This window comes from Myotis yumanensis, unplaced genomic scaffold, assembly GCF_028538775.1.
Source record: "Myotis yumanensis isolate MYYU_CA2020_CCGP unplaced genomic scaffold, mMyoYum1.0.hap1 SCAF_7, whole genome shotgun sequence".
Classification (NCBI taxonomy): Eukaryota; Metazoa; Chordata; class Mammalia; order Chiroptera; family Vespertilionidae; genus Myotis; species Myotis yumanensis.
The window spans coordinates 18,643,932-18,654,166 of NW_027223758.1; the positions used below are offsets into that span (position 1 = coordinate 18,643,932).

The following is a 10,235-nucleotide window of genomic DNA, read 5'->3' on the forward strand; positions in this document are numbered from 1 at the left end:
ACCAGTCACAGCTCTTACCCGTGCGCCGCCTAGTGCTGCCCCTGGCCGTGTGGAGAGTGCGGCTGTGGCAGTAGGTCCACCTGCTGTGGTTATTAGAAAAACTGTCTTTTAGCCAGAAATCTCCTGTGGCCACCCCCACGGTGTGCAGAGAGGGGATGCTATCTGTCTCCAGGGGACGCTGCTGTCCTAGGCTTTGCTTTATAGCTACATTGGTCCTTCATGCTTTGAAGAGGAGACTCAAGGAGGACCACTGGGGCCGCTGGTTGACTGCGGCATGGCCCATGGCATAAAGCAAAGTGGGAATACTGATTCTCCCTCCACTGTTGCCAGCTGTCCTGCCACCCCTGGCCAGCAGTAGCTCCTAACTTTCGTGGCTACTGGGAGACACATCTTCTCTTTGCCTCCTTGTCAGCTCTCACAGCAGCTTGGACCCCACCCTCCCCATAGTGTGTACACCCCCCCCACCCCCCCCGGAAATCAACAACTGGTTTAGCCCGAGTCTCTGCGGAGAGGTGTTGATTAACCGCTATCTGCCACATGGGCCAGCCTGCTGTCTCCCTTCATTAGAGCGGAATCTGTTTAAAATAGAGGACTGGCCACTAAGGTTAAACACCGCCCCTCAGTCAACCCCACAAGTTGCCCACCTCCTCCTTTGACCCTCCTCCCTCCCCTTTCTGGGGTGGAAACCCCAGCATCTCTGGGGACACCCTCCCGGGATTTACTCTAAACCTTCATGTCTGAGAATCACCTTCCCCCCTACAGGAGGAATCCGAAAAGCAGCTCACGCTGACTGAGGCACAGACCAAGGAGGCGCTGCTGGCTCTGCTCCCAGCACTTTCCAACTCAGCACACCAGGTAGAAGGAGGGGGCTGTTCCCTCAGACCCCACTGCTCATCAAGAATGTCACTGAGCCTAACCGGTTTGGCTGAGTGGATAGAGCTTCGGCCTGTGGACTCAAGGGTCCCGGGTTCGATTCCGGCCAAGGGCATGTACATTGGTTGCAGGCACATACCCAGTAGGGAGTGTGCAGGAGGCAGCTGGTCGATGTTTCTCTCTCATTGATGTTTCTAACTCTATTCCTCTCCCTTCCTCTCTGTAAAAAAATCAATAAAATAAATATATTTTTTAAAAAGTCACTGAGCTCCCTTTGCACATTTTCGTTGTAGAATTATTCCGAGTGGCTCCAAGAACTCAAAGAGAAAGGCCCAGAACTGCTGAAGCAGCTGCCAGTGAACACAGAGCTGCCCTCGGTAAGCATGGCATAAACAGGCCCTCGTGGGGCTGCCCCTTGCTTTCCTGTCCGCAGGAAGGGAGTTTTGGTTTCATCAGGCCTTGGGAGAAACCTCTGTGCTTGGCTAAGCAGACCCCTGTACTGCCCTCTGCCCTTAGGACCTGGCCTCCAAGCTGAGGGAGGCTGAGGAGACCCAGAGCAGCCTGCAGGCCGAGTGTGACCAGTACCGCACCATCCTGGCAGAGACAGTAAGGCACGAGGGCTGGGCCTCTGGCTAGGCTTTTGGCTGGGTGTCCCGCCAAGGGGCTTCCAGGAAAGAGCTTTCTGGGCCTCAGGGCAGGAGGCAGGGTGTTATGGACAAGAGCCCTGGGTTCAGATGCAGGCTGTGTGGGACTTGGGGCAAGTCACTGCCCAGTCGGGCCCTATTTCGCTGGCTGAATGGTAAAAGGGATGAGGAAGACGCCCAGGTCTCCATGACTCCCAAGCTGTGGAAAGGGCGGGGATGAAGGTTTGGGGCTACTCTCAGGGGACAGAGAGACTTGGTCAAAACAAGGAACAGTCTGGGAAGGGAAAGGAAGGCGGGACCATTTGGCTGACAGCTGGCTTGAAGCTGTGGCCTCTGGCTCCAGGAAAGTGCTGGGCCATCCTGTGTTCCTCATGCTGGGCCACTAAGGTTCACGGTTGTCACTCAGCCGAGATGAGGATGCCTGTGGCCTCATTCCCATGTGTGACCCACAGACTTTGTTCACACACCTGCCAGAGGGCCCCACTCCCGGACTGTGGTCCATCTTATTCCCCATGTGACGCTGACTGACCAAATCAGAGCAAGGCGATGCTGGCAGTCATCACAGAGGGACTGAGGGACAGGAAGACTCAGTGGTGTGTTTACGTGGGGTGCGCCTCCACAGAGAGGGCCCTGCCTCACTGCCTGTCCCCCCAGGAGGGTATGCTCAGACACCTGCAGAAGAGTGTGGAGGAGGAGGAGCAGGTGTGGAAGGCCAGAGTCAGCACCACGGAGGAGGAGCTCCAAAAGGTACAAGGCCCTCTGACCCTCGCCAGGGCCCAGTGACGAGAGCATCGCTCCAGGGGTCCACCTTCCTAGGAATCCAAACATAACTTCCTTAAGAAAGACAGCTGGGTCAGAGTTCCGTAAAATCCAGGGGGGGGAAGCCAATGGCATCATTTGGGAGACAGGAGTCACATTTGCTGGGTTTTGGTGATGCCATATTTATAGGCAATTGCAGAATGACAGATACGTCCTCAACCTAAAGGAGACCACCTTTCCCCCTGCTCGCCTCCAGGAAGAGGCTGTGGGGTCATGCTCAGAGTGGGCGGGCACCACTGGGCTTCCTGAGAGATGGGGCTCAAGTTTGACACATGCCTTCCTCTTGCCTTGTAGTCACAGGTCACAGTGAAACATCTTGAAGAGATTGTAGAGAAGCTAAAAGGAGAACTTGAAAGTTCAGATCAGGTGCGTATGGAGGGTTAGAGGACTACTTTCCTTATTACTGAGAAACGTCATTACGAGGCTACCTTAGTTATTTCCCCTGTGGACCATGTGTCTTAAATGGCCAGGGGATCTTATCAGCCCTGCTTTTCCTTAATGAGGGCCTTTTACAGCCTGAGCCGTTTGAGACCACGTGGGCCATTTGCAGAATGCCCAGCTCTGGTGAGCAGTGGCTTCTGCAGTGGCCTTCTGAGGCGTGGGAGGTGGGCCCACTGCCCTTGGGAGACATACTGTCAGCCCTGGCTATGAAGAGGGTACTCCTGGTATCCACCCAGCAAGTCACTGTGAACACTCCTCTCCCCAACTGCTGAGGGCTGAGAACACAGACCCAGGAGCACTGGAGCTTGGGAACAATTTTTAGGAAGGGGTTCTGTTGCCATGGTCTTGTTTCTGCCTGGCTTTGATTGGCTCCATAGTCGTCGGGCTGTGGAGGTCTCTCTTAGCCCTTATCTCAGGGCCAGCCATCTGTCGCCCATCACCCTGTTCCCCGCTGGCTGGCTCTCGGCCTCTGACATGTGCATCTGCGTGTCCAGGTGAGGGAGCACACCTCGCATCTGGAGGCAGAGCTGGAGAAGCACATGGCAGCCGCTAGCGCTGAGTGCCAGAGCTATGCACAGGAGGTGGCGGGGGTGAGTCTCCCCAGGGTCCCGGCCTGCCCAGAGGCTTCTTCTCAGCAGTTCTCATTCACAGGAACTCAAAGTCCCAGTTCTCTGGTTTTGCTCTAGGCCAGTGGTTCTCAACCTTCTGGCCCTTTAAATACAGTTCCTCATGTTGTGACCCAACCATAAAATTATTTTCGTTGCTACTTCATAACTGTAACGTTGCTACTGTTATGAATCGTAATGTAAACATCTGATATGCAGGATGGTCTTAGGCGACCCCTGTGAAAGGGTCGTTCGACTGCCAAAGGGGTCTCGACCCACAGGTTGAGAACCGCTGCTCTAGGCCTTGGGCCAACTGACAGGGCAGGGGTGAAGCTGGGATGGTTGAGCAGCGAGAGAATTCTCCACCTGCTTGGTGACACCATTCTGGGGAAAATGGATTTAAATCTGATACTGTTTTCTGACTTCTGAAGCAGAAAGCACAAAACTGGCACCCCAATTCTGGTTTGATCTTAAAATTTTGGCCTTATTTTGCGAGACAGTCCATAAACATTTGCAAAAGCTCCAGACGAGATAGACTTCAGAAAGAAAACAGGAGCTGCCGGAGGCCTGGGAGCCCATGTGCTCACTGTGCCCTGCATGCTCTTAAGGGTCTGGGTTACAGGGATGTAGTAGGTTGTACTTAGGTGTTAACTCACAGGCGCTGGTTTTCTCTTCTCTATCCTTTGCCCGCATCATCTGGGTCTGTTTACTTATCAAGTTGAGGCAACTTTTATTAGAATCTCAATCTCAGCTGGATGCAGCCAAGAGTGAAGCCCAGAAACAGAGCAATGAGCTTGCCCTGGTGAGTGAACATGGGGTGGGGCAGCGGCGTGAGACGTGGAGGGTGTGTGTGTGTGTGTGTGTATGTGTGAGATTAATTTCCAGTCCCACTTTTACATCCTGTCAAAGGTGCTTGGGCCAGGCTTTGATTGGGCTGTGCTTAAAGGGGCTCCTTGCACATTTGCTCAAACCTCTAAGCTGGGTCTGGGGCTGCTGGGACCAGTGTGCTCAGGCCCCACTTCCCATGTCTCCTGAGGCAGGGCTGGGTGTTCAGGGAAGTCTGCCCGAGTCCAGTGCTACCTGCAGCTTCTGGGCTTGGCTCGTCTGCCCCCGGGGCTGTCAGCATAGGCCTTGCCCTCTGTGGGACTTCAGGCCTTTTCTCACTGCAGCAGAGGCCGAGGCTAGTTCTGTTCAGCCCGCGGCGGGGAGGCCTGCTCTGCGCCTGGCAGAAGCAGACTTTCAGAGCTCCCTGTGTGCACTTGGCCTCTGGGCCCTCCCAGGTTTCAGTGTTGGTGTCTGATCACAGCCCCCACTCCCTGTCAGTCAGCCCAGCCTTACAGAGGTGAGCCCACTGGTCCCAATACCAACTCCAGGGCTGGGGCTGCAAATAGCAGCCTGTAAGGTCACAGGCATGTGCTTTTATCTACATGGTCGTTTTAAAAATTCTGAACCAGTTGACAGAAATTGGGAGATTTTGAACACAAATGGATGTGTCTGGGTTTCTGTGAGGGGACCGGTCTCATGCATGGGCTGCCATTCCTACAGCAGCATCTGCTGAGCTTGCAGCCTCTGCATGGTGCACGTGCTCCCGACTCCCTGGGGGCCTTACCTGGGACTGTCGCACCAGAGAGTGGGTGTCATCCAGACTGAGTCACCGCCTGAGCCCAAGGGCCACTTCCTAAAGCAAGATCTGGGTGATAGGCTCCCAGGGCACTGCCCAGGCTGGGGGCACGTGTGGAGCAAACGCCCCTGAGTGCTCATTAGCCCAGGCAGTTTGGCTTCTGCCTTTAGGGGTTGTTGGGAGGAAGGAAGCCAGGGAGCAGGGCCCACACTTGGGGTGTCTGAGACCACCCATGTCTCCTGGAAAACTTGGCCAAGGGCCCACCTAGACCCCTTAACTGGAACCTTTATCTGAGCTTCATGGGTGATGATGCTGTTGCCTCTTCAGATCTGAGCTCAATGGTCTGAGGGCTTGGGGATCACTAACGTGTCATTTGCCCCCAGCAGTGGAGCTCAGGGGTAGGGGAACCTTATTAGGCAAGAATGTCCTCTTGTAATCTTTTCTCGACCCCATAAAGGGCTCTGAACAGGTCTATGTCTAGAATTAATCCAGGACCTAGGCAGTGTGATGCATGCTGAGCCTCTCAGCGCCTCTCCCTTTTGAGTTCCTCCGCTGTGTGTGCCTTGCGTCCACCAGGGGTCACCTTGCTCCTGGGGAGGGTTTTGTGCCGGCTGGTCTTGGAGAACACATGGGTCAGGCCAGCCCAGGCCCCTCACAGTAACCAAACCAAGTGCCCTGAGGGTCTTTGGCTGTTGAGAGCATCTGCGGCCCTCCCAAGGGGGTCTGTATGTGTGCTGGGCATTTGCACAAACCCACCCCTCCCGTTTCAGGTCAGGCAGCAGTTGAGTGAGATGAAGAGCCACGTAGAGGATGGTGACGTAGCTGGGTCTCCAAAGGCCCCCCCAGCAGAGCAGGACCCTGTCGAGGTTAGGGCGGTGAGCTGGTCCTCAGATGTCTGTCACTAACCACCCCCGGGCTCCTCCACCCCAGTTGGAGTGCAGGGACAGTAGGCCTCTGTTCTGGCTAAACTTGCTACTTGCAGCCTCCACTGCCTGCCCTCCCCAGCCCTCTGCCCTGATACCGGGAGTGGGTCATCCAGGCTCTGAGGAAGCAGCAGAGCAGATGAAGGGCAGGGAAGGTGCCAGGTGGGGTGTTAGAGGCTTGATCCTAACAACATGTGCAGAGGGGGATGGAAGAGGGAGGAGGGGAAGCCAGGCCTGTGATTAGGGTCTGATCTCCCACTGTGGCCCTTGCTGAGGCATCACTGGCAGGGTGCTAGCTCTCCAACTTTTGACCCAAGTAGGTGCCGCCAAGAGCTCTCGCTAGGAGGCAGGGGCCTGTCACCAAAGTGGCAGTGGGATGGTTGCTGGATGGGGAGACTGCTGTGGGCGGGGCTTGGCCAGTGGCTCGGAGGCATCCTTGTCTGTGGGCCTCATTAAAGGTCAGCAGAGGTCCCACCGGCATCTCCCTTCAGCCACATCAGCTTTTGTACCCAGAGGCTGAGGCACCATGTCCCTATAGGGGGAGCTTTGGAATCGACTTGGTTGGCTGGCTGGTGGGCAGAGGCCACTCCAGCTGGGCAGAGGCAGGGAGAGGCAGCAACACTAGAAGCAGCTAGAAGGTGGAGCCTCCAGGTCTCAACCTTCCCAGGAGCCCTGGGCTCCCAACAGGGTCCTTCATCAGGTTCCCAAAGGATGTTTGGGTGTTTCCACACAGCTGAAGACGCAGTTGGAGCGGACAGAAGCCATCCTGGAGGATGAGCAGACGCAGCGGCAGAAGCTCACAGCCGAGTTTGAGGAGGTGAGGTCCTGCTGGGGGCCCTGAGCCATCAGCTGTGTTGGGGATGGTGGAGGGTGTGGCCCAGGCAGGTGGTTGCAAGCCTGAATGGTCCCACCCTTGGGGCTGTTGCTGTGCAGTTGGTCACCTGCCTCATGTCCACCCACTGGAACTGTTATCCCATCATGCTGGGTGCCCTTCCATCCCAAGTGGGCTAGTTGAGGGTTTATGAGGCGACTCCCCGACCCCATTTCGTAAACCCTCCGCCCCTTCTCTGCCAAGGCTCAGAATGCAGCGTGCCGGCTACAGGAGGAATTGGAGAAGCTCCGTGCCAGCACCTTGGACTCAGCAGAAGCAGAGGCAGCCACACAGTTGAAGGTAGAAGGGCAGCTCTGCTCAAGGCTTGAGCAGAGCCAGCTCTGGGAACTGGCTTCCCATTGTCACCACCTGGAGCAGGAATGGGAGGAGCCATCCTGCGGCCCCTTGGGCAGATGCAGCCTAACTCGGTCATTGGGGGGTAGTCCCTAAACCTCCAGTGTCATATACGCCAGCCACTAGTCACTGTGGCTATTTAAATTTAAATGAAACACAACTTAAAGTTCAGTTCCTCAGTCGCAGTGACCATATTGCACGTGTTTAGCAGCTACCACATCTGTCCAGTGCACATCAGAACATCCCAGTCACAGCTGGCAGTACTGGTAGATAGGCACAGGCCTAACTAATCTGTTAGCTCCCGATCATCACTGTCTGTCTGGTGAGCAGGAGACCGCATCCTCCTACCTCCCCAGTGTGCAGGCTGATCCCCTTCAACCCTCTGATCCACAGGAGAGACTAGAAAAAGAGAAGAAGTTAACAAGTGACCTGGGACGTGCAGCCACCAAATTACAGGGGCTTTTGAAGACGTCCCAGGAGCAGCTGGCAAAGGAGAAAGAGACAGTGAAGAAGTTGCAGGAGCAGCTGGATAAATCAGTGAGTGTCCTGACCATGCAGGGCCACTGGCTCTCAAGGGCTGCTGGGAAGGGTTGGGCCTGTGCTGGAGGCCCAGGACTCCTGGATGCAGGACCAAAAGGAGTCACGGACCTGGGGCAGAAGGCATGGGGACAGACTTCTGAAGGTAGCATCAGGATGGGCAGCACCCATGGGTCTCTGGTGAGAAGCAGTCTGACCCCCACAGCCAGCCTAAGGCCTGTGGGGTCAAGATGCTCACCCAAACTTGGAACCCTCAGCTCCCACCAACCCTAAGGCCTCCCCGCCAGCCCCAGGAGTCAGCTCTGGTTCTCTGATGTGCTGGGTATTCTCCGAAGGGCGTGGAGGGGTGTGGAGGGTTAACCCAGGGGGACTGGAGGTCCCCAGGAGTTGGGGTTAGTGTTCTCCTTGGCTTCTTGGCCCTACCCTCACCCTCCCTCTGCCTTTTGTTCACAGGACAACGGTAGCAGCTCAAAGGAGGGCACCTCTGTCTGAGTCTCCTCTGTGGAAAAAGAAGTTACTGTTCAACTTACCAAAATGCCTTATACATTCCTTACAAATACACAAACCAACACAGCGTTATCCAGGCCCAACTCCAGTGGCTCTGAGAGAAGCCATTAGAGACAGTCTCTTAGAACCACAGAAGTAGATCTTCCAGACCAGACCCCCTGTTTGTAAAAGAACCCGTCACATTCGATAAACACTATTCCCCAGGATCAGCCCTGGACCACCACAGAGCAGACACCAAAGCCCTTATCAGCTGTGACAGACCCCGGGTGTGTGCTGGGGAGGCCGGGACCTCTGGCTGTCTGTATGTCGAGATCAGTGCAATTGTTTTGTCTTTCAATGGGTCGGGGGCCGGGAGGCGGGCAGACCAGGTGGTGAGTCTCAAAGGCTGTGGCACAGACTGGAGGGGCCCAGCCCAGCCCAGCAAGGCAGCAGCCCCTCACCCCTGGAAGAAGTTGCCAACCAGAACTGATACGTGACCTCCTGGATGTTATATCATTAAAACCAACATTGTCGCCCGGCACTGCGGTCTCGTCTGCTATTCTGCTGGGGCTTCCCTGCTGGCTCTGGGCCTGGACTGAGGAATGAAGAGGGGCTGGATCCCTTAGGAGAGAACAAGTGTGGTTCTTGGTTTCTTTGAAGTCAGGGAATTGGCAGCTCAGCCTAATGTGGGGATGAAATGTGTTGCTTCCAGGTCCCTAGCACTTTTCCCCATTGTACTTCCCAGGCCCCAGTGCCCACCAGGCAGGAGGAGCAGGCCCTGGATGCCAGGTACACTTTCTGTGGTCCCCACCCTTGATCTAAGGTTACCTAAGCAGGGCTGTGGGTGGCCTAGGCTGCTGTGTGCTATGAGCTCTGAGTGAATTAGAGGGTCTCTGTCCTTCTGGCTGGGTCTTGAACAAACATCCATCTCAAGAGGGGCAGACCAGGGCTGGAGCAGCCATCTGAGACTTCCTGGGATCTTCAGGACCCTCTGTGTCCTTTGTGGCCCAAGACAGCATGGTCCAGAAAACCACTGGGCCAAGAGGTGTGTCGGAGACTTTGTAAGAAATAAGAACCTGTAGCTTAAGCAAAAAATGGATTTAGAGGCCAAGTCACAGGAGGGGTTGAAATACCCCAGGAATGGAAGGTGAAACTGAGCAGCCTGGGTTCTTGGAGGCAGATGTCAGCCATTTCTGTCAAGGGGCTGCCTGAATACCAAGCACTATCCCATGTCCATCTCCCAACCCTCAGCATCCTGGGAGGGGGTCTCATTGGCTGAACTTGGCTGGGGAGTGAGCACTTGGATAGCAGGTCCAGCCAGCCAGAGGGGATGGGCTCCCAGGGAAAGGCAACCTTTCGGCTGGTGGGTTAGACTCCTCTGGCACAGTTGTCATGAGAACCTCAAGACCTTGGGAAGTATTGCACTGTGTATCCTTTCACTGCCTTCAGCCCCCACACACTGAGCATCTGCCAGGGGCCGGGCAGTGCTGACCTTAACCTGCACGCCAAGTCGTGGTCCCAGCTCTCCTGGAGCACCTGGTCTGCGGGCCACCTCCTTGTGCTGTGTGGCATTGTGCATTGCACTCATACTGGGAACAGGGAGCTGGAAATTATGGGAAGGCTCTCCAGAGAAGTGAGCCTAAGCTGGAGCTGAAGTTAACCAAAGTGACCATTATTAACACCTGGCTCTCTGGTAAACCTCCCATTTTGCAAACAATCCCGATGAAAAGAAGGTAACTCACCAAGCAAAAGGCAGGCAGGTTACAAACCCATCTCCAATGCTTGGCAGTGCATCATGCAGCCTGGGGATCATTTGGAGGGAGAATGCCATCTGGCATGTTCAGACCCCATGAAGAGTGGCACTGAGCCCCATGAACCTCTGGCCCCTCACACTGTACCTTCTGTGTGGCCTGTGCCACAGGAGCAGAGGCTTATTAGCACAGGAGGGCTGGCCCTGTGTGGCACAACTTGTCCTCCCACCCTTACGTAAGGTCACTGTTTTGGGCCATGATGAGTTTCCTCCGTGGGCCTGGGGGCCTGCATTTCCATTAAGTTCCCCAC

General features: G+C 55.5%; 1 protein-coding gene across 4 annotated transcripts in view; it reads left to right on the forward strand.

Moving 5' to 3' along the window:
* Nucleotides 1–8,715, forward strand: part of RRBP1 (ribosome binding protein 1) — a 69,369-nt gene extending 60,654 nt beyond the window's left edge. Inside the window, exons 13-24 of one of the 4 annotated variants that reach the window (XM_070419875.1) lie at nucleotides 763–855; nucleotides 1,167–1,250; nucleotides 1,390–1,479; nucleotides 2,172–2,264; nucleotides 2,631–2,702; nucleotides 3,272–3,367; nucleotides 4,101–4,184; nucleotides 5,774–5,878; nucleotides 6,660–6,743; nucleotides 7,002–7,097; nucleotides 7,545–7,688; nucleotides 8,142–8,715. In XM_070419875.1, coding sequence (XP_070275976.1) covers nucleotides 763–855; nucleotides 1,167–1,250; nucleotides 1,390–1,479; nucleotides 2,172–2,264; nucleotides 2,631–2,702; nucleotides 3,272–3,367; nucleotides 4,101–4,184; nucleotides 5,774–5,878; nucleotides 6,660–6,743; nucleotides 7,002–7,097; nucleotides 7,545–7,688; nucleotides 8,142–8,180 — 1,080 coding nt within the window. In that variant the 3' untranslated portion in view covers nucleotides 8,181–8,715. The remainder of the gene's footprint in view (nucleotides 1–762; nucleotides 856–1,166; nucleotides 1,251–1,389; nucleotides 1,480–2,171; nucleotides 2,265–2,630; nucleotides 2,703–3,271; nucleotides 3,368–4,100; nucleotides 4,185–5,773; nucleotides 5,879–6,659; nucleotides 6,744–7,001; nucleotides 7,098–7,544; nucleotides 7,689–8,141) is intronic. The other 3 variants (XM_070419876.1, XM_070419878.1, XM_070419877.1) reach the window with 3 other exon arrangements.
* The last annotated feature ends 1,520 nt before the right edge of the window (nucleotides 8,716–10,235 follow it).